The sequence below is a fragment of the Rhea americana genome, unplaced genomic scaffold, assembly GCF_003343005.1.
Source record: "Rhea americana isolate MKP2758 unplaced genomic scaffold, rheAme1 scaffold_13, whole genome shotgun sequence".
NCBI lineage: Eukaryota > Metazoa > Chordata > Aves > Rheiformes > Rheidae > Rhea > Rhea americana.
This window is the reverse complement of record NW_028185372.1, coordinates 3,952,900-3,975,708: the sequence shown is the minus strand read 5'-3', so window position 1 is coordinate 3,975,708 and position 22,809 is coordinate 3,952,900. Positions and strand designations below refer to the sequence as shown.

The window sequence follows — 22,809 nt, the reverse complement described above, 5'->3', positions numbered from 1 at the left end:
CAGGGATTTTAAGCAGCTGGGATGTGGGTTATGCAGCCTTGTAGTCAGACAGTCTTGCTGTATAAACCGCCAGATTTACTGCCAGGTTTCACCATGAGGTATTTGGAAAGCTCATGATATACAAGGGTGATAAACATCTCCTAAGTTCAGGTCTTCTGCCAGTAAAGCAAGACAAAGTCCCTTACAGAAGACTTGCAATATGTTTGCAAATGCCCTTAGCTTTATCAGCTGTTTTTATGCAAAAGGTCTAAATGCTGGTCAGAAGTATGATTTTTCATTTTCTTTTTTTTTCTTTTTACCTTGAAACAAAGACAATTTTGCATAGCAAACTGTTCTATATATTTGTGTGTAACTATGTTATGTTGTGAAAAATGGCAACTTCTGTACRTAGGCATGTGAAATAGCATATCCCATTCTTGTTGAGAGCGTACATTAGCATTCCTTTATTTTAAGTAGTGGAAATCCATGCTATTCTTGACTGTATCTGTTGTACTTATGTGGTTTCCTCTATGGAATGCAAAGGTTTCATATGTGCATTTAAAAAAAGAACACAATATTTAGTAACCTGATTGCAAGCCAGATGASATAAGGCTACATGTTCTTGTCATTTTCCAACATATGTTTTAGCATTTTAACTGGTCATAGAGGACCTGGTATGGCAGGGATGTTGTTCTGCAAACCCCATACAGTGCATGATTTAATGTGCATGGTCAGAGTCTCTCTTTTTTTTTTTTTTTTTTTTTTTTTTTTTTTTTTTTTGGCTCTAGGGACCTTTCCTGTCATGTGACTTTGGTGTTACACTTGGCTTATTTTGAGATTCAGAGCCCACTGACTTTAGTGAGATTATAGGGAAGAGGTAAAGAGAGTGAAGGGATGTCYCAAGCTTTAAAATAGATGCTGCCTCTCATTCAAGTTCTTGTGAGGTGCCAGTGGAATAAATACTGCCAGACAAGCATAGTTTTGTTGAGGAAAAGGTCAAGGGAGGATTCTGTTGGTGAGTGTTTGTGCAGATCGGGGTATTACATTTATTAAGAAAGAATCATTAATAGACGAATACAATATTGATTGTTTTCCTTTGTTGTGTTTTTAGGATCTCATGACTCGTTTAGCTTCTACATTGATGAAGCCTCTCCAGTTGGGCCTGAACAGCCAGAAACTGTCCAGAATTTTGTGTCTGTATTTGGGACTGTGGCTAAAAAGCTGATGAGGAAGTGGTTGGCTACACAGACGATGAACTTCACTAGCCAGCTGGGTGCAGGTATACGATATTTTGATCTTAGAATTTCCACCAAACCCAGAGACCCCGACAATGAGCTCTACTTTGCTCATGGTTTATTCAGTGCCAAAGTCAATGAAGGCCTGGAAGAAATCAATGCATTCCTCACTGACCACCCCAAAGAAGTGGTCTTCTTGGACTTCAATCATTTCTATGGGATGCAGAAATATCATCATGAAAAGCTTGTCCAAATGCTCAAAGACACATACGGAAACAAAATGTGTCCTGCTATATTTGCCCACGAAGTAAGCCTCCAGTACCTGTGGGAAAAGGAACACCAAGTGTTGGTGTTTTATCACAGTCCAGTGGCTCTTGAGGTACCATTTCTTTGGCCAGGCCAGATGATGCCAGCACCCTGGGCAAACACGACAGATCCAGAAAAACTGATTCAGTTTCTCCAGGCATCAATCACCGAAAGAAGAAAGAAGGGCTCCTTTTTTATATCTCAAGTGGTGCTGACACCAAAGGCTAGTACAGTGGTGAAAGGGGTTGCTAGTGGTCTTAGAGAAACAATCACAGAAAGGTAAGTTTTTGGAAGGTAAGATGTGTTTTGACTGTGCTGAATCTATATTGGTAACACTGCTTTTCTAATTCCTTTCAAAGAAAATCTAGCAGATGTGTTTTCTTTTTAYGTTGAACCATGGATTAGAATGAGATTTTAGGCATAATCCTAAAATATTTAAAGAGAAACACATTGAAGGAGAAGCTTTTGTATCTTGAAAGAAAATCTGGCACTAAAGCCTCATGAGATCTTATTGGATTGGCTTTATTTTTCTTTTCTTTTTCTGAAATTGAGCTTTTTCTTTTGTTTCACGTTTGATTTTTTACCATGAGCACAGAACATCTTCCCTCTGGTTTCCCTRTTGGATGTCAGCAAATCTATTTAAAGCTCTAGATCTTAAGTTTTGATTTATGCACCAAGTTTCAGGTATTAGGTAAAGCATTATCTGTTTTAGCTCTTCACCAAAGCCCAATAGTGCAGAATCTCCATCCTTACCTGCCTCTACATACCTTAGGGAGGTATTCTCTGCATACAGTCACACACTATATCAAAGGTGTCAGGACACAATTAACCTCCTAGTGGCATCATACAGATTTCTTGAGGGAAGACTGTCTACAGACTGTTGTAGTGGTTGCATAGGTGAAATACTGTGTTGACAGGCCATTAGTTATTATACTGCAAAAACTGCTGTCCATGCACGACACACATTTTGACTTTGATAAATCACAGCCATTTTTCAGCTTAAATGCATATATCTATGGCTAGGTTCTTGACAACTTTGTGGGAAACCTGATATTTAATGCCAAGGCATAAGAGCTTTTTCTAAACAACAGCAACAACAAMAAAAAATGTTGCAAAGTGGAAAAWTTCATAATGGGGATCAATGGCCTGTTAATGTTGTGCTGTCTGGATGAATGTGCCTGTGCCAGGAAGGTCGGCTGGGAACACTGTCTCCTGGTAGATGATGAATGGCACAATGACAGTGACACTACACCCTGCAAAGAAAACATGCCTTGTTTTTGAGAAGTGCTTAACCGTTTTTACGACAGCTTTCCCARGTGACTGTAGACTAGAAAAAACAGGGTCAAACTTCACCTGAAATGATAAACCAGCAACACAAAAGGTTTTCTAAGCAGTTGAAYGTGAATCAGAAATGCTTGTGCAAATGTACTTGTAGCTGTTCATAGATCTTCCTCCTGTGGATTTATAGGGGCCATTTGATGGGGGATCTCCCTTACTGGTGGGTCTGAAGAGCACTTCCCTGTACTGAAATTCTACTTTGACTATTGATTTTATTGTTAAACACTGAGCTTGTTCGGAGAGCTTGTTCTTGTGTCCTTTTCTCTGATAAACATCTTGCTGCATGTTCTTAACAACACGAAGGAGTTGTKAAGAACACACCCTTTTTTCTCTCCTCCCCAGCTCATAATGTGCTTTCTTGGAGCTGTTCAGCTCCAGTAAAAAGTACAAATGGATTCTGGATGTATTTGGCTGAGTTCTGAACATCTGGAACTTCTGAACTCTTAGTATCTCTTGTCTACAGCAAATTTTGAGTTTATCACCAACTTACTTGCAATGTCAGTGARTAATAGGGCAGAAATATCTGGCAATATTGTTTCTCCAGATTGTAATGGAGATTTTTGCTTGAGCCTTAAGCTTGTAATCAAATATATTCTAAAAATTTATTTCCTTCTTTGCATAGCATTTAACCATTGCAAAATATATTGACTTTCAAAATTTTCTTCAGAACTGGTATTTTGCCTCCAAAGTGTGGTGTCAKTATGAAATCCTGTTACTTACTGAAAAAAACACGCTGCAGGAGGACACAGGCTTGGARTATGTGTTGATCTTCAGGGAAACAGAGCTCATTGAGCTTGCTGAGATAACTGCTCTGAAAGTAARCATCAAGTATTCTCCAAAACATTCCTCATGTGATGAGGATCCTATTAAAAATAAACAGATAACCGACTCAAGGATGCAAAGCAATTGCTAGAGTTTACAAAATTATCTCCAGTCTCAAAGCATTAATATTTCAGTAATGTAAAAGTATGTAATCTATACTAAAAGAAACAGTGCTCCAGCTGTACTGTTTGCTGCTRTGAACCATCGAATATTTTTTGTAAAAACAGAATTTTGTCCTTTTTGTAATAAATACATAGYTCAGATTCCATTATTGTGTCCAGGTACAGAAAACGTGCTTTTGTTTGCAGTCACTTTATAGATTTATAAATTTTGTATCATTTTACTGGTAGATACTGGCCAGCAGCTTCACACTGAGAGTGTAGTATGTTGGTTTTGTAACTGTAGTGGGACAGATTCTTCCTCCCTCCTTTTTTTTGAGGGGGGGGGGCAAACTCAGTCTTCATTGAATTTTGGAAGATCTGGATATGGATCATTCCTGAAGGTCTGAATGTGAAATGAGGCTATATTTATCAAATAAGTCTGTTTTTTACCCTAAAATAAGTATTTCATTTAAGAAATAGTTCTTTTTGGCATTTTCAAAGAAAACCCTTGGTCTTCTCTCTTTCTTCTACACATATTGGTTATTTGCAGTTAAATTTTGACTTAATTCTGAAACCAGAGTGAAGTTTGGATCCCTTTGGATCCAGTGAGACATATCAGATTTTGATCTTCGAAGTTTTTATTACTCATGAAATTATTTAAGATTTTAAGAGCGGTGGCCTGCTGAGAGGGGAAAAGACGTTTCCCTCAGTTGCAGCATCCATCAGACCAGGAAGGCTGAAAGCAGCCACGGGGCAGCAGTCCATACTCCTTTCTGCTGCCTTGCGAGCAGCAGCGTGAAGGACGGTGGTGAAATCTCCCTCCGCGGCCCAGGCGGGGTGWGCAGCTCCGAGGGCAGCGGGTGCTCGGCGGTGACGCTCGTCAGCCCTTCTCAGAAATGAGAAATGATTTTGTTCCTGACTTTGTTCCCCACGCTGTCGTGCTAGATGGGAGGCCTGTGGTAGCCTAGATAAAAGGAGTTTCACGCTCTCCTAAGATTAAATTCAACAGAAGATACATGCYGGGACTGTTTCTTACCGATAATGATTGCTCACTGGCTTTGCTGCTGTTATCACATACGATACTCAGCAGGATAATAATTTGAAAGAAGGAGAAATTATAATGTCATCAAGCCTTCTATCCTGCACAAATGCAAAGGAAAAAAGCCATTTCTTATAAGCTCTTCCTAGCACCACCAAGTCACCGTTACAGAGCTTTGTGCGACAGCTTTTACCTTCCCTGCAGGAATGAGGAGAATTTATCRCATGCTCGTATGTTACATTTCTTGGATTTGATGAAGAACTTTGAGGACCAACAATATGTTTCCAGGCTTAACATTCTGTTTTGCACAGGGTACATGCCAAGAAGTATTCAGTATGTACCAAATGAATTACATTCCCTSTGCTTATTGAATTAACTTCACAGCGAGGCAGCTGCCCTTAGTACCTCTGAAAGATGTGAAAAAGGTTGTGAAACGTTTTTGAGTGTAGAGTGGTTCTTCATACTAATCTATTTTGTTTTCTGAKTTGCAGTGGTAACACTAATTTTATCTCTGCCTGGTAAGTGACACCAGAGACAGTCATCATATTCTCTTTGTTGTCTCCGAGGTTGAATAGAATTGCATACAGATCTCCTTTAGAGGACACMGAAATGTTGAAGTACTTCTAAAGCTTTTGAGGAACAGAAAATAAACAGATATCCAGCCCATTGTCAAATTAATCTCTAAGGATAATGTTCCCTGCAGCTCACATGTGACAAAGTCCTTGCCCACCACGCTAAAGCTTCCCCCTTAGCAACCAAAGCAAAAATGAATAAACAAACAAATAAAAATCCTGCACATGAGAAGCTTTGACGTGCAGGTGAAACATAGCCAGTATTAATAAACGGGGTGGTAAGTAGACCAGGGAGGCTGTCTGGAGAAAAGCTGTCTCGGGTGCAGTTACAAACCAAGCAGGGTAGAGATTTAGCTAGCAAATAGGTCGATATTAAGTGAAAAATAATCCCAGAACTTGCAAGAAATGGGATTTTTTGAAGTCACTTACTGGGGGCTCTCCTCCTCCACGCTGTAGCTCAGCCAGCTTAATTTTTGTGAGTTTATGTGATGCTGGAAGAGTGGGATTTTGTGATGTTTCTAATCCCTAGTTTGTACTGAACTGATGTCATTTTAAAACTATGTGGAAAAACGAACAACAGCAGAAATGTTAACTATATTTTGCTAATTAGGTAGGCATCCTTCCTGCTTGTAGCCTTGTTGTCTGTCTACGTTAGGAGCTACAGGAGAGCAGCTGGTTTAGATGAGCTGGTTAGGGGCTGGGATTCAGCGGACCCATAGCAGTGCAGATGCTGTGTGAGCCTTTCGCTGCCAGGAGCAGGTGTAAACTCAGTCCCTCACTGATGTGTACCAGCATCCTTGTTCCTTGTTACATTTGACTGTGGTGGCAGCTGTCCTTTTTTCACAGGGTGCAAACTGTTGTTCAATATTTTGGTATATTACTATGGACTTTAAAATTACAATGTGCAATCCAGCCAAATCCTTCCTATTTCCATTCTCCCTTCAATTATGCCCCCCCCCCCTTTTTTTTTCCAGTCCATCCAGACAAGAGGCAATCGCTATGTTTTTGCACAAATGAGCACAGGGAGACCTTGACTTTGCTTGGATCATGGATGTTCAGTCTGATTTTACTGGCAGACGTTTTAGTGGCATTTCATCATCAGAGAGCATCTGTGTGGACAAGGATTTCAGCATGGTGTTCCCCTGGGAAGTGTTGGTTGGTGATGTCTGATGGCTTTGTCTGGTCTTGAGCCTGGAATAGCATTAAAATACCATAAAATACAAGAGAACAGGATTTTTAATAACTTTGTCAGGGAGAAGTATGTATCTAAATGCATGCTAACAGCCTGTGGGATGTAGTCTACAAGAAAAGTTGAACTGGCGATCTCCAGTTCTGTCTTTTCCTGTATGTGGCGTTCTCATAGCTTATATCACGTTAGGCACTAAAACACCTATTTGCAACTTACCATATATGTTGTCTGGCTACTCATAATTTTATGCAATTCCATCCTCATACTCTCTGAGCAGCACTGAGTTTGTGTATACAGAAAGCAGTAAGTATTTTTTGTTGTGAAAAGTAAATTTTCATTCTCACAGCCCTGCTGCTGTATGCTGTCACTAACATCTACTTGTCTCAAAGATGCCATGCTAAGTCCATGCAGCTGCTGTAGTGAAATTGCAAGTTGGGTTTTCTTTGATCGTTCTGACATTACTTAGATTACTGTGGAACTACTACAGCCAACAGATGCTAACACATGCTGACCCTGGGGAAAATGTATTTGTCATTTCAGGTTCTGGGGCTGCCTACCTGCTTTGTGCTTTCTATGGAGATAACAGTGCCTTTATGACTTAGTCTTTCTCCTTTTCATTTGTAAGATACAAGACAAGCACTGAGATTTGCACAAACAAACCTTTCCAGCTTTATTTGCGAGGTGGCTTTCAAGCTGACAGCGGCATTCTGTAACACAAAGACATTTAATACTAAATCAGACAAATACAAACTTAGCAGATATGACAACATCTAAGTTGGTGTTGTATTAGCGCATGCATACCTCAAGCTATTGCCTTCAGGACGACTTAAGTAACTAGATCTGTGGGAGCATCCCTGTCAGCTTCAAAGAACTAGGTAGTTCTGGCTAACTAACGTTCAGTCACTACATGTTTAGATGTTTGCATTTTTAATTGCCTCTATCTGCACTATGCTCCTTGAGTGGTAAGATGTGGATGGAAAGTTGTCAAAAACTTCCTGTCAGCTGTTAAAAACCTTTACACATGCTGTGTCCATCCAGGTGGATCTGGGCAACTCACAGCTTCCTCCAAGGCCTTGAAAGTATCTGGAAGTATAATCTGGAGAGAGCACATCTATGTTTTTTCTGGAGCAGACATTTGCATATCTCCAACTTCTGTCCTCTCCTTGGGTGGTAGGCTGGAAATATTGGAAATATGGGAGTGAATGTTGAATGAGTAGGTTGTGGGGCATCCAGGGGGTCACAAGGCGAGGAACCAGCCTTCTGAGGTAGAAAGGTTGAGGATATAGTAAAAGTGTGGCTCAGCTATGAAAATCCTCTCCCAGGACCTTGCTCTGGAGAACTGTCACTTCCGATTACATGTCCTGTTGTGATAAGGAAGAAAGGAGAGATGGGGCTAATAGTCTGAAAGGCAAGTCAAGAGAGTAGGGCATGAATGTCTGACAGTAGCAGTGGGTGAGAGAAGGCACTGGCGTGTATCATAAAACATCCGAATCCTCTTTGAGGTTAGGAGGGGAGAGGAAGAGTTAAATGGCTTTCTCATCAGAAAACAGCTATAATTGAGGAAGATGAGCCTGCCATCTGTGAAGCAGGTTGACAGACTGATCTAAGTCTTCTTGAAGGTCACACAAGCCTGAAACTAATTTTATGAAATGCTTTCTGATGCTTAGGAGTAGCTTGCGTGTTCTGGATGAGCAGTTAAGCATGCAGGATATACCCAGTATCGTATTGGGACGTAATATACAGAGGAAGCACTATGGGATCCTGGCAACCTATTGGCACATTTGTACAAAAGGAAGAGCTGGAACAGGTGGAGAGGTAAAGCACTTGGTAAATGGAGAAGGCAGCCAGGCAGAAGGTCTTGGTGAGGTACCACATTTTATATGAGGCAGAACTTGCATTAAGCCAGAAAGATGCTTGTTTGCCATAGTGCCTTCTATTGAAACAGAGCTGATGATGTTTTCCTCTTAGGAATTCATTAACGTCTGTGGGGAGCTTTGAAATTCTTTCTTGTGGAGCCACAATCATTGTGAAAGAAGATACTGTTTTGATACAATATCAAGTGTGTTTTTATTTCTTTTGTTCTGAAAGTCTGGAAATATTTAAACTCATTTTATTGAACTTTTCTCCACAACTTTACTCATAAGCAAAAGCTTCATTATTCCATTTTCTGCCAGGAATGTTTTTTTTTTGTAGCTAAGATATAAGCTTCGTGTAATGAGAGATTACAATAAGATTGTGTCTATCATTGTAATTATAGCATTACACATACTGTCCTGTGTTGTGCTGTTGCTTCAACAGAGCACAAGCTATTATGGTAAAATATCATTCAGTAGTTCTCTCAGATACTAAGAAAAACAATAAAAGACAGGTCTTTAAGACACTGCATGATCATTTGGTGGGATTTGACCTTGGGCAAGATTTTAATATTGAAGCTGTAGATCTGAGACTTTTTGTAACTAAGCAACTGCTATCTAGAATGTATTATATCATAAAATTGTATTAAGATGTGAAGCAGACTGAGTGGTGATAGTCAGGTAGGAGTCATGGTGATAGGCAGGCACTTCCCCACTGAAAATTTGTTTTCTGAGCTAGAGCGTGAAGGAGGAACCTTATCATCATTCATAATGGTGGGGTAGCAAAACCTGCTTAGCTTTGTGTTACAAGTAGTGTGGTGGCTCTTTCGGTTACTACTTGTTCTTATGCCAGCAGGCACTGTTGTGTAGAAGATCAAGAACTGAACCAGATCTTGGGTGACATGGCTCCTTAAATTTGCTGCTGGCCTGTGCTGGGGAACAGCTACAGACCTTTGTTCCCTTCCTACTTGGATTTATATACTATAAAGTCAAGGACTGTCGTACTATGAAGTTTGGGTCTCCTGTTCCAGTGAGACCTATTCGGATTAGAGCTCCTAGTCAATGCCGTGATACAAATAATTTGTACAGGTAATACTGCTCTGTGATACTTGATTAACCAGGAAGTGAACATTTTTAGCCAGTTCATTCACTGTCTTGTTTCCTAAGTTTTAAGTGGATATTGCAGTGAAAGTAGCTTCCCTGTGAGCAGGATTTTTCTCAAGAGTTAATTCATTAGTTTGCATTGCTTTTGCTGCTTACCACAAGTTCCTGAGAGGAAGAGAGAAGAGGGCAATGCCTTTATTCCCTGCTCTTGGTTCAAGAGGGTATTTTGAAAAGTTGATGGCTGGACACAAGGATGGAGGCAGAGAACTTTCACAATCAGTGCTTTAGTGCTAAAAAGCAAGATACAGAGCAGGCAATTGAGCCTGTAGGGAGCGTGTCTGTCCAGCTGCTGGGCAGGTGCTGGCTGGCCAAACTGGTGACCCTCTGCGCTCAGTCTGCTCCATATGTGGAGCAGGCAGGCCCTGCCCCACTGAGAACTTGGCTCCTCGCACTTCCTGGATACCATGGGGTGTATGGAGCCTGTTGCTATAACTGAGCCATTAGTTGTTCAAAGCCTGTTATCACGGTTACTGTTTCAGAAGAAGAATCCGCTTCTCTTCAGGACCACTATTATTTCATCCTTTCCATAGCTTCCTATCTCCATTGCTCTTTTCTCCACTCACCACCTTCTTCCTTTGTTTTCATTTCTTCCTTTTAACTGTTGCAAGTAGTCAGTCCAGCAAGTTTGATTTCTGCTTCATGCACTATGACGATAAGGGTTCAGACCAAATAATGAATTCTAAAACTGGAGTATTACCACGGGTGTTTAAAGCTGAGGTGTTTTGCTGCTGAAGAGTAAGAGAAAGAGTATTTCATTTCCAGAGATGCTGTTTCAGGCTGCCATCAGGTACTAGGTAGACAGTCCTGAAGATCACTGTTGGAAGGTATCAATGTGAACGTGTGTTATTTAAGACTGGTACTTATTCTCTGAAGAGTATGAACATATGGTATTCTCTGGGCATCAGAGATGAGAGACATGAGTCTCTGGGCCCAGTTTCATCCATCTGTTAAACATCCTAGAAGCTAAAGAACAGAAATTAGCTGATAAGATTGTTGTGAAGACACTTGAAGTGCCATGAAAACCACCCTCTGCTCCTTGTTAAACGCCATACATGATAAACCCTTTGAGCCTGTTGCTAACCTCAAATCAGAAAACATTTGGTCAATAATGGTCCAGCTCACCTCATGCATTTGCTGCTGGTTCCTTCTCCTCCTGATACAGTATTTCAATGCTACTGCTGTCTGGCTACCCTACAGCAGGAAAGATGGATGTCCAACTGAGCAGTTACCCCTTGGTAAGAAGCTTTCTTTTTTGTGCTCTGCAGTCTGAGGGACATTTGTGGAATTAGTATATTGCATGAGCAACATCTGGATTTTTTTCTTCCAAGCTGTTTCTCATGAGAGCTATTGGTAGTCTGTTTCTTGGAGAAATATTTTTCAGCTTGTGCAATAAATCTGGAAATGCACTGCATGAACTCTGACCCAAAGGCTCTGTTGCTCTCAATAACCTTCTCTGCAGGGCTTCTGCCCTGCTGGCAGCCAGCACTGGCCATACCACTGGTCAGCTCAGAGACCAGCTCTTCTCAAGGTAGGTCCATTCTTAGGTACAGACTCACAGTGGCTAGCTAGGAGATGATTGCTTACTTTTTTAAAGCAAGGGGTGTTTGTGTGCGCATTTGTGTTTTTCTCTGATCCTATCCTTGTCGACTCTTGTCATCTTTTAAATCATGTATCTGCTGATGCACAAGGTATCACTGTGTTGGGTCACACTGAGAAAGGCCGTAGTGGACTGTACCATCTAGCTGATCCCCATTTGAAGTGGTGCTGGGTTGATAGGTGCAAGGTCTCCTGGCCATTTGCTGACCTCTCATGGGAGATGGCTGCTCAGATGAGGCCAACCAGCCTCCTCAGCAGGAAGGATCTGCAGAAGGAAATAGGCTGCCATGGCTGTATTGCAGTTGTGTGAGGCAGCCTATGTCTCACAAGAGGAGCATGAGCCACCTGAGTGACTCTCACACCCATTGAGTGGCTGATGTGACAGGTCTGCTTTTCCTTGTGCTGATGGCCCTGAGTGATCTAGCACAACTCAGCATCACTTTGAAAGAGGAGGTAATGACTTCTTTGCTGTGGCATCTCTTCACCAAGTATTTTTCCTGGCTTTACTCCAGCAGGATTTTAGTTCATTGTTGTTATGTCCTCTGTGATCGCTTGTTACATTTTTACAATCTATAAAATGCATTTTTTAGTCTACTGTTTCCCTGATGGTCTATGATGTGGTTTGTTTCATTTGTGGGATAGCAACCCTAGTTCATCAGTGTGGGGATGTCACTAAATAAAATATGAGATCATTTCAGAAGTTACCATTACTGGAAATGTGAGACTTCTTACAATGTCTGAATATTTTTCGTGCTGAATAGTGCTTGTGAATTTCAGAAACAGTAAGAACTCTCCAAATCATTATTTGCACTTGAAAAATCTTGGCCATTTTTATTTTTAAAACTGATTTGAGATCACATCAGTGGTATATTTGTTAATATTTTATTTCCTTCTTTAAGATTTTGGTCTATGATTGTTAATTTTGTTAGATGTGGCAGCAAGTGCATGTCCGTGCAATTTGGTTCAACAAAGCAATTACAAAATCATTTGTTCTTTTTCCCACGTGCAATTTCTTATTGGAAACTGCAGGTTTCTTAAAGTCTATGCTTTTTTCAGGAGTTCGTCTTTTAATATTTTTCCTCTGGAGAGAAGTTTACTTTAGCAGTATTGTTTATGTCAAAACATTTCAACTTTATATTTTTTGTAATTCTATCTTTTCTTCAGATTTCTGTGCAGTGTTAACTGCAATATTTAATGCTGTTTCTATATTTAAGGAATTTCATTTTTATTCAGAAATATATTCTGAACTTTATTTAATGGGAAATGCCAACATTTTGTATTTGCTTTCTAGTCTGAAACAAAACCACATTTTGAAATGCTGGGGTTTCTTGCGGAAGAGCAGTTCTGGTTCCTGACTAGATCTATATAATACCGTGATAAAAGTCTAGCACTAAAGTGTCCAGCTTTTATTGGCCCATGGACATCATTGTTGATCAAGTGATAGTCTGCAGACACTATTGTACTTTTCTGTCTTTCAAAATCTCCATTTTAGTATGGCTTATGGCTATAGGAAATTAGAGTCTTGCCCATCACCTATAGGGTGAATACCACTGGTCAAGCAAAATAGCAGTGTTAGTAATAATTCATCTGCTGTGCAAGGTAGTAAACCCTACAGAGGGAGAGAGTTCTTCAGGGAAAGGCTTTCATCTAAGTAATATACAGTGGCGTGTTTCCAGGACCTTTTACAAGAAAAATCAGAGACTGGGTTTTTGGGGGGCTGAGGAGGGGAGGAGGAGGGTTTGTACAAAAGTTCAACCTCATTTGTGTGGCTGAGACCGAAATGGCCTGAATGCCCTGTTTAAAATTTAAAATGACTGGAAACCTAGCCAGACAACGTAATGGTAGATGTAATCTAGAATCAGTAATTTGATATATGCTGTATAGAAGAGTCTATAGTGGATATGAGTTAACTTTACCAGAGATCTGATTTTTGCTCTCAGACATGTTATGTTGATCCTATCATCATCTAGACACTACAGAATTGTTGGTTGTGGTTGAATTAAAGAAAAGTTGACTGTTAGCATTTGATTACAAAATCTGCCAGTAATGAATCTTAAAAAGCATGGCTCAAAGGTCTGCAAAAATATCTACCAGAGTGACATAAGCCATTTTCAGTCCTTTCAGTGGATTCCATAGCACAATGCAGTAGATAACTTATAGCACCATTACCTTAATAGCACCTTCTGAAGTTGCTAAAATAACTGTATTTATCCTGTTTATCTTTATGTTAACTTCTCTTTACTTTATTCAGTGTGGAGCTTGAAAGTTAGTTTTTCATGCAGTAGGTAAGAAAAACTGTGTATAAATATTTTTTATCAACCAACCTTTAATATGAAGAATAAAATTTAACTTTATTAGCACGCTTCCTTTGCTGAAGGACCTATTTCCAGCTTTACCAAAACTTTTAGAGAATGACCTCTACATGACTGGATAAATTCCTACTCCCTCAAGGCCAGAAGCCTGGAAAGATGTGTGAAAGAGCCATATTGCAGCCTGAGCTACCAATGTTTGAATTGTCAGAATTCCTCTTGGAGTTGTCTTTGGGACTCCAGAGATTGGTAGAATAGATGTTTTATAAATTCTGTAAGAAATGAATATATTCAGCCAGAGGAGAGTGATTTGTATGATCTCCATCCCCAAATTCCTAAAGCACTAGCACATGCATAACATGTCTTTTAAAGCATGAAATGCTATGAAAACAGCTGTGAATCTGGTTTAGAGTGGAGAATAGTACATGTGACACCGGCATGTAAAAAGGGCAGAGGGATGGTCTGAGCCCCAAAAGCTGTCAGGAGAAAACAAGATGTAGGAGTAGAGCATAATTGGAAGGAAGCAATAATTAACGATACAGAGATTAATGGAAAAGAAGATAAATGTTGGTGAGGTTTTGCCGGAGGTCGATTGTGTCAAGTTATCTTGATTTGTTTTTATAAGTAATTTTATGAAATTTTTACAGGAAGATTGGTCTTATCTAGATTTCAGTAATGTAGCTGGTAAAGTGTTAAATAGGAAATTACCAGCCAAAATGGAATTTGGGAATTGGCAGTGGAGTTGAGAAGGATTGGAAATAACCAGATTGAAAAGCAAGTAGCAGTAGCATTCTTTTAAAAAACTGCTCTTGTCAGTAGTAGGAGAGGTGAGATCTCACCAGCAGGAGAAGCCAGTCAAGAAAGATGGTAGGGTATCACCAGTGGCTGGCTGAAGCTGAACCCTCAGTGGAACATATCTGGGGAAAAAGACAGGTATCGTCTCGATATGTACCAAGGCATTTCCAGCATGCACAAAGAAGTTCTGTTAGCATTGCCCAGGGTGCTGGGAGGATATCTTTTTGGATAGCTTGTACAATTCTGATCATCCTTGTTCCAGAAAGCTGATGAAAATTGGAACTGATGTGGAAAAGGACTACTAGGATAATCAGGGAATGAATTACTGAAGTAATCAGGAGAGCTTGTGTTGTTTATCCTAGCACAGTGACGCCTGAGAGGCTACACAATTACTGTCTACAAATATCACAAGGGAATAAATACCGAGGAGGGAAAAGAACAGTTTAGGCTAAAGGCCAGTGTTCTCACAAGAGCAAGAGTTATAAACTGACTGAATAAATGTAGGTGGAGGTGAGAGTAGAGCTTGCTGTCATCAGAGCAGTGAAATTTTAAAACAGTCTTACATTTGGAAAAGCAGGAGCAAGAAAGCTGGTTGCTTTGAAGATGAGATTTATCAGCTTTTGAAAGAGATCAAATTAATCAGCAGATTCCTCCCCAGCCTGTGTTTCTAGGGAAGAGTGGCTGGCTGCTAACCTGCCTTTCAAAGGGCAGCTGCACACTTTCCTTGCTGTACACCTTGCTTTCTCACTGGAGATGGAGGTACCAGACAGTAAGGCACAACTTTCGTCTTTCTTGCTGGCCTAGGAGCAGCCTGTGCTCCTCAGACGCGTTAGAAGCCATCTCCTGGTTATTAGGAAAAGGCACACTTGCAGTTTTCATTCGCAGTTTAAGTGGCTGCTGGAAAGACAGAGCCAGACATGTCTCTCTTGGTGGGACAAATCTCTTCTGACCGTCAGGGCTGCCTTGGTGGGAAGATAGCCTGATCAGTGTGTGTCCCCAGAACCCAGCTGTACCCGGAACCAACATTTCTCATTGTGTAAGAGCAATGGCTATTCTCTGACATTTCCTGCATACTGGCTTTGGCATAATTATTGCACTGTTTACAATATGAAAGCCTCGGGATGGTTAATAGTGACTGTGAGGAAAACAAGCAGAAGGGATGGAGAATAGCTGAGGGTAAACGACTCCTGGTGAATTCTTCACAGTGGTTTGCAGTAATGCCCAGGACTCTCTTTAGGAGGATTCTGCCTCTGGGTTCCAGCTGATGAACAAAGCTAGTTTTGCTGTGTGAGGCCAGAGCTAGAAGCTAGAAAATTTAAAAGGATAATAAGCAGCTAAATCTCCATCTGTTGTTTTATTAAGCACTTATTGCAGAGAAACTATTCTGTGGTTGAAGAATCTAGAGCTGCCCAGCCTGTGGTCCAGGGTGCTGGGGTGGTGCTGGGCTGCCCTTTCCTCTGGCTTCTTGTCCTCCTGCTATTCGGAGTGACCACTGCTGGGCTGAGGTTGCCCATATCATTTACCAGTGTCCCCAGAAGAAGAATTGCTGTTGCTGATCCTAGTCAGATATATGCCAGAGAGCTGTGGAATAGTGTTAATGGATCTGAGTGAGCAAGCATGGCTGTGAGAGCCTGTAACCAAGACCCAGCCAAGAGACTGGTGGTCAGTTCTTTGATTTGCTTGTTGTGTATATAAGGTTTTTAAACATGGTCTAGAAAAACACCTTAGGTGGCAATGTCAGCAATGGTAATAAGGGTCTTCAGTGCTGATCATCTATTTGATGCTGAACTTGCAAGTTAACTGATAAAACAAACCTTAGATATAAAGGCTTGGTGGAGAATAAGGTAGAGGAAGTTCAGTCCACACCAGAAGGTGGTTCCTAATGCAATCAAAGGAAACAACAGCAGAAAGTAGAAGGACGATATCTTGGATGAAGAGGAATGTATAAACGGGAGGAATTTTGATGATAAACAGAAATTTGCTGGAAAAACAGTTTTGTGAGCAGCACTGATACTATTTGTGAAACAAACATGATGAGTAATTATATTTTAGGCAAATATGTGGGAAAACATTCATCTTGGTATTTTCTAACTTAATGTTTTAGAAATATTGCAGCATTTTGACGATTTCAAAATAATGTTATTTTAAAATGACACCTCATTTAAAACAATTTAAAGAGAAAAGTCAGAAAAGAATATTTAATTGACTAAGTTGAACAATAACTAGACATTTAGTTTTTTTAATTAACTGAAAATCTGTATATGTTCCTGTATCATTTTGGCCACCATTATCTCACTGCCTCATATTTTTTTGTTCATGGCATTGTTCAAATCAAAGCTGTAGTTATTCTGAATTTCTATTACTTGAATGTGCAGCCCAAAGCTCTTATTTTATTCTGTTTCTTATTGCTGTCCAGATAGCAGAAATGACTATTTCCCTATACCTTCTTTTTAAATACAATGATTTTTTTATAGTTTTCCATTCCAATCTTGCTAGGTGGACTGCTTCATCATGATCTACTTACTGATGTTCCACAACAGAAACATATTTCCACATTCTCTAAAAAATCCAAATGCATTAACTTCTGGAAATGTTGCAAGACCTGTCTCTTTACCGTGACTTTCTCTGGAAAGACAGCTGAGTTGGAAGGGGTTGAGTCTGGTTATTTTCCTTGCTGAGGGGTGGGTTTTTCAACTCTAAACTCAATGTGAATTCTTCTGTAGTATGTATGTCTCTGTTCAGAGTATTGCAGAATTACTGAGCAAGGTACTGTGATAAACAGCTGTATGCAGTTTTGTGTACTTGGACTGGTTGTCTGCTCTCTGCCACTGCAGACTGTAACTATAACTGCACTTGATGGAATGAAAAATTAAAACCACTTAGAGTAGTTCTATCTGAAAGGAAATGAAAATTGCTTTGCTTTGTATTCAAGCAAAGGATTCAAATATAGGTGAGATTTAGTTTAATTTTGAAGCATCAACAGGAAGAAAACATTAATTTTGCACACTACCCTACTAGACTGAAAAAACCCATATTTCATCTATTTTAATTAAGCCATTTGGATTTATTGTAGTATCTATTTCAGTGGAAACTGTGCAACCATATGTGAAATTCTGTTACCGGTCATATGGTGGAGTGGTACTGCTGGCAGCCAGAAGTTTCTAAAGTAACTCCGCCTTCCACCTAGCTGTTCTGCCTTCCCTGGGAATAGCACATACCTTTTGTTCTTCTTTCCAGTTACTAAGAAGAAGTTTTTCAGAATCTCTTTGCTAATTGAGCTGTGTTCTAAGATTCTGGGCAGGGCTAAATATTGGTAAAAATCCCCTCCTCTTCTGCAGTAAACCCTAGTTTAATGTTCTCCACATTCAATTTCAGTAATATCCTTCATCCATAACCTTTTTTGAATTCATTGTCATTTGAATTCATTAATATCTCTCTTCTTTCTTGCAACATTCAAATTGTGCATGCTCCAGAATTTGAGTTATGTAATGAGGGGCAAAGACTGTCTTGCCAGCAATGGGCAGAACGGTGAACTGGGAGTAACTGGGCAGCTCAGCACCTGGATCTCCAGAAGAGCTCCTCAGCGAGCGAGCTCTTGGAAAGGTCCCGGGCAGTACGTGGGGCAGCCCTGGGAGGAAACAAAGCCCTTGCCCAAGTCTGCAGGGGAAAACCTCGACTCCTTTTACTGCATAGCTAAAAAGAGTAGTCTAGTATAGGCTATAACTTCATTGCAGATTAAACTCAGCAGTAAATCCCTTTTCTTAAATTCTTAAATTCTCACCCTAAGAAGTTGTATTCTCACATGTGGTCTGTGCTCCTGCATGTGTCACTAGGCTTTCAGAAAGCATCTGCTGCCGTTCATCGTGCCCTTGCAGATCGAGGCCATCTGTTATCCATCTCCGGGGCACACGGCAAGAAAACAGTGGAGCCTGTTGAGCACACCAGCTGTTTAATGTGGATCCCTACTGCATATCACACAGGCCTCTCGCTCTGTCAAACTCTGAACCCCAGCTGGTATCATCATCCCAGCTAGCTAGCCCCAATTTTATATCAGTAACAAATTTTGCTGAAAGGTTTGGGTGTGTGGATGCGGAGAGCAGGCTAACAGGAAATAAAACACCACCTGATGGTGGCTCATGTCAACTTGAGGAGCAGAAGTCTTGAGTAAGGAGATAAGACTGGTGCGACAGCAAGTCCTGGGGTCCTTTCCCTTGCACAGTGCTGTAGGGCCAGTTATGTCTGGTGCACGCGGAGCCATGGTGGGGTGTCTGCATTACGTGTCTTCATTTAGGTCCTTCTTGTCATCAAAATTGCAGAATTCACTGCTGGGCTCGTTAGGTAGATGGCCAAAACTATTCTAAGAAGTTATCCTTTTATTTCACAGTAAAATCAGTGCTCTTTATATATATGTGAGCTTATATGTACACATACTTGCTTCTCTCATTTCAGAAAGAATTAAGGCATTTGTATTTCTAATTTCTTGTTTCCTTGAATGTGAATATTGAGCGCAGCTGTGCCAACTCTAATATGTTTTTATACTGTTCTGTGGAGTTACCTGTTACGTTAAAGCTTAAAGAAGTGCTCTGGAGCCAAAATGACATCTAATTGTATTTCCTCTATTTTTGTTATAATATTTAAGATATCAAATGATTAGTAAGAACACTATAGCCAAAATAAAAAATTAAAATTTTGGGTAGAAATGAAAAAAAAATAAGAATAAATAGTTTTGAGGCTTTTGTTTTTTTCTTGATTTTATTATTTTTTTCTATTTGTATTTCATCTTTCCTGGCTTGTTTCCAGAACTTCAGTGTTTTTTTTTTCCTTTCTAAGAATATGAGACTCTTACATAATGTAATTCCAAGAAATGAGGCTTCAATAAAACTACCATCTATCATGAGACCCATAAGAAAATGTGTGAGTTAGCACCAGATGACATCTTGGAAAAGTGTTGAGAAAACTTTTGAGCTTAGTACGAAATGCAGTCACTCTGCTTCCTCACTATCTCACCTGCTGGCAAGGGGAGGAGGGAGGAATTATTTTTTTATTTTGTCAGAGTGGGGCTGGACATCCAGAAGGTTGGGCTTTTCAAGAAAGCAGTTTCTGAAGCACATGCTTGTTTTTAAGTAAGGTATTTCTTTAATATGAAGATTTTTAAAAGAAAAAGATTTTTTTCAGCCATGCAAGTGCCGTGTCAGATCATCTTCCTGAGGTCAGTGTCAGCCCGTGATCATTCGATGCAATTTGCACATCTTCTACTGTCATGCTCCTGCGCTGGTGTCTCACTTCCAGTTTCATCCTGAGTAGTAATGTCAGGCACCTCCGCTGTACCCCTGAGCCCTCTACCCTGGTTTCTTAGGACACCGGCGGATTCTGATTCTGGAATTATTTGATTTTTTTTATTATTTTTATTATTTTTGTCCCATCTGTCTGATTAACCGTGGTGTTTTTATTCTTGTTCTCAATTTTCCACTAGTCTACCGCAGAAATTGCAAAGCTGTACTGGGGTATTGCTGTCTGTTAGCAGAAGGGAGACCATTTATGCTCCGTGTTTTGGAGAGGAAGAAAATGATGCATCATACGCAAAGCTCCTTGCAAGCAGGAAGGCGATTGCTGCCTGCAGCTCTGCCCCCTCACTCGGCTCTCCGAAGCCAAGCGAGGTGGAGCTGGGGCTGCATCAAGGTGGCAGCTGGGGGCTGGCTTGGGGCATGCAGATAACACCCCTTTCGGGACACGCTCGCAGCATGCTGTGAGCAGCTGGAGTTGTCAGAAAGCAAGGCGGTATGAGCGCTGAGCCTGCTCTCTGTCTGGGCTTTTAGCCCATTAGTGTTCAAAATAGTATTAATACAGCACAGACCGACTGAAGCCTTCTCCCTTCAGAAGGTGGGAGAGGAACTGTTGTGTTTCACTCCTTTAAAAAGCATGATAAAGACAAGTAAAGTGGTGGCAGAATTTTTAATGTATATAGTCATGTGTTAACAGTACAGGTGGCTTTATCATAATTTGCATGGTTACCTGGTAGCCACAGGTGGTAAGAATTTATTCCCCCCCTGCTGATGAAGATGCACTTTACTCTTTCAGGTTTTTTTGGAAGACATATAGCTGTTCAGAGCCTCCTGCCTTAAAAGTCATTTGCCTTTAGTTCGTGCAGGATGGCTGCTATCACTAAGTACAGCTTTCTGAGCTGCAGGCCTGGGCAAGAGCTTTGGGCTGAAAAAATGGTGTGTCAAAAAAGCAGCTCCGTGGGAAGTAAGCATGTGGGGAAAGGGGGTTTGCCGTTGCTGACACGAGGGGTCTGCTTTTCCATGCTGTGTTTACTCTGCAAGAGACAATAATGGAGTGATCCCCAATTCTTAACAGTGCAAATGAGGTTTGTCAGAGCTTTATTTCTTGCAATTGGAAAGAGTGGGAAGGGGCATTTAATTAGGTAGCATTGCTAGGGTTATATATCTGTGGAGCTTAGAGTCAGCTGGCAAGACTTCTGGTTAGCTGCATCAGTTCTGTAGGTGCGAGCCACAGTAACACAGAAATGCTTGCCTCACGCAAACACGAGAGAATTCCCTGTAACAACAGGAGTGTTTAGCTCTACGCAAAGGGAACCGTGTAACTCAAAACCAAAAAAAAAAGGATATTCACTTGGCCAAAAAATTGTTTGATAACTCACACTAGGACATGAGAGAGAGCATAGGGACTGAAAAGTAATGTCAGTGAAAGATTTGGGGATATGAAGCAGGAAGAATGTTCAATGAAACGTTAAACACATATGACATAGCAGATGGCACCTTGTGGTGACCTGTAACACCTTGTTTGAATGGTTTCGGTATAGTGAATTGGGTGTAATGAGTCAAATAGATCACAACTTTTTTAAAATAGAAGATAAAGGTGGAAAAAAAAGCCCATAACCATAGCTATTCCCTTTGTTGCTGACAGAGGTTTTCTTATGTAAAACAGAGGTTTTCTTCATTTAACAGGCAGTGTAACAAGTTCCTTTTCTTGTTTCTGTAATCCATTCACAGCATCACAGAACAGTTGAGTTGAGGGACCTCTGGAGATCATCTAGTCCAACCCCTGCTCAAGCAGGGTCACCTAGAGCACATTGCAGAGGATCGCGTCCAGGCGGGTTTTGAATATCTCCAGAGAAGGAGACTCCACAACCTCTCTGGGCAACCTGTGCCAGGGCTCTGTCACTCATTGCTATTTCTGTGAAATTCTTAGCATTTCTTCAGTACTTCTCTTTGGAGGTGGGTTCAGAACAACTGTCTCGAGCATGTAAATGATACCATGGGCAGACACGTGAGCAAATGAGTATCCCACCTTCTCTCTGTTTCAGCTGTGAAATGCTGAAAAGAATGACGTCTGATCAATTTAAAATCTCTCAGTTGAAAGGTTAATTAGAAAGTAATTACAATCTTCTGTCTCTGTTTTTCCTAACTTAAGGCTTACATCACTCTTATGGTAGGAGATGACTTTTTCTCAAGTGATCGCCACAGAGATAATAAGTTAGAAGAACGATTAACGAGTTTGTCCGGCTTGGCCTGCTGGGTCACTAAAAAAGCCGTGCTTAGGAAACAGACGTCGTCCTGGCAGTCAGTAGTTTTCCTGTTCACGCAGGGTCTGTTGGGGTTTGCTCATAGCAGCGTAAGTGCATGTATTACAAGGCCTGCTTCAGTCACAGCATAAAAGCTAAAAGCCCAAATTTGTGTAGTAGCAGTACCAGCTTCCATAGCTCTGGGCTTTCCCGGTTCAATTCCCCACTATGTCGACCAAGAGGGTAGCCGAAATACTAGTGTTGTCTCGTTAGTGAGTTCTGTTATAGTTGATTCTATGATTCTGTAATGATTCTGTGATTCTATAATACAGGGTCTCCTTTAGCAGCTATCTGGATTTCTAATACTATTAGTTAATGCTGTAATACTGCAATGGCTCAAAAACAGAATCAGGAATAAATATAGGACGGTGAACATTAATCCCTAACCTTCTGTACTATCCATTTGCTGCTATTAAATATCTCATTACTTTTTTGTAAAAGCGTAGAGGTCCAGGTTCAATAAATTCAGCTGAAATGTTCTTTGAAGATAGGGCAGAAAAGAGTGCTTTCAAGCTCCTTTCTGCCTCTTTTTTAAAATGAAATCCAGAAAGCCAACAACAGCTCAATAGAAAGGCAAAGACATCTTGTGCCTTGTGACTCTGCAGAGTACAGCGCTATGATCAATTACGCTAAAATATTCATCTGGCCCCAGAATTGTAGTCTGTGTCATTTGATGTGTTTCCAAACTTTATACAGCAAAGAGAGATAATGGAATTATAGACTGGCTTTTCAGAAGAATAAATTCAGAGATTTTAGATGTTAATATAGGTAATACTTGCACAATGACGACTCATGGGTAGTGAAACATGTCTGTGCAGGATCCTGAAAAATGCATTCCCACCAGTGTCCCTTTGGGGCTAACTATGAATAATAAAATTAACTAATTTCACCCAGCATTGCCCAAACTCTGTGGTTCTAGTCAGTCT

The 22,809-nt window shown here is 40.6% G+C and overlaps 1 protein-coding gene across 1 annotated transcript in view; it reads left to right on the top strand.

The window, feature by feature from the left end:
* PLCXD3 (phosphatidylinositol specific phospholipase C X domain containing 3) overlaps positions 1 to 22,809 on the top strand; it is a 67,211-nt gene that overhangs the window by 34,180 nt on the left and 10,222 nt on the right. The window contains exon 2 of the mRNA XM_085297699.1: positions 1,091 to 1,799. Coding sequence (XP_085153825.1) covers positions 1,091 to 1,799 — 709 coding nt within the window. The remainder of the gene's footprint in view (positions 1 to 1,090; positions 1,800 to 22,809) is intronic.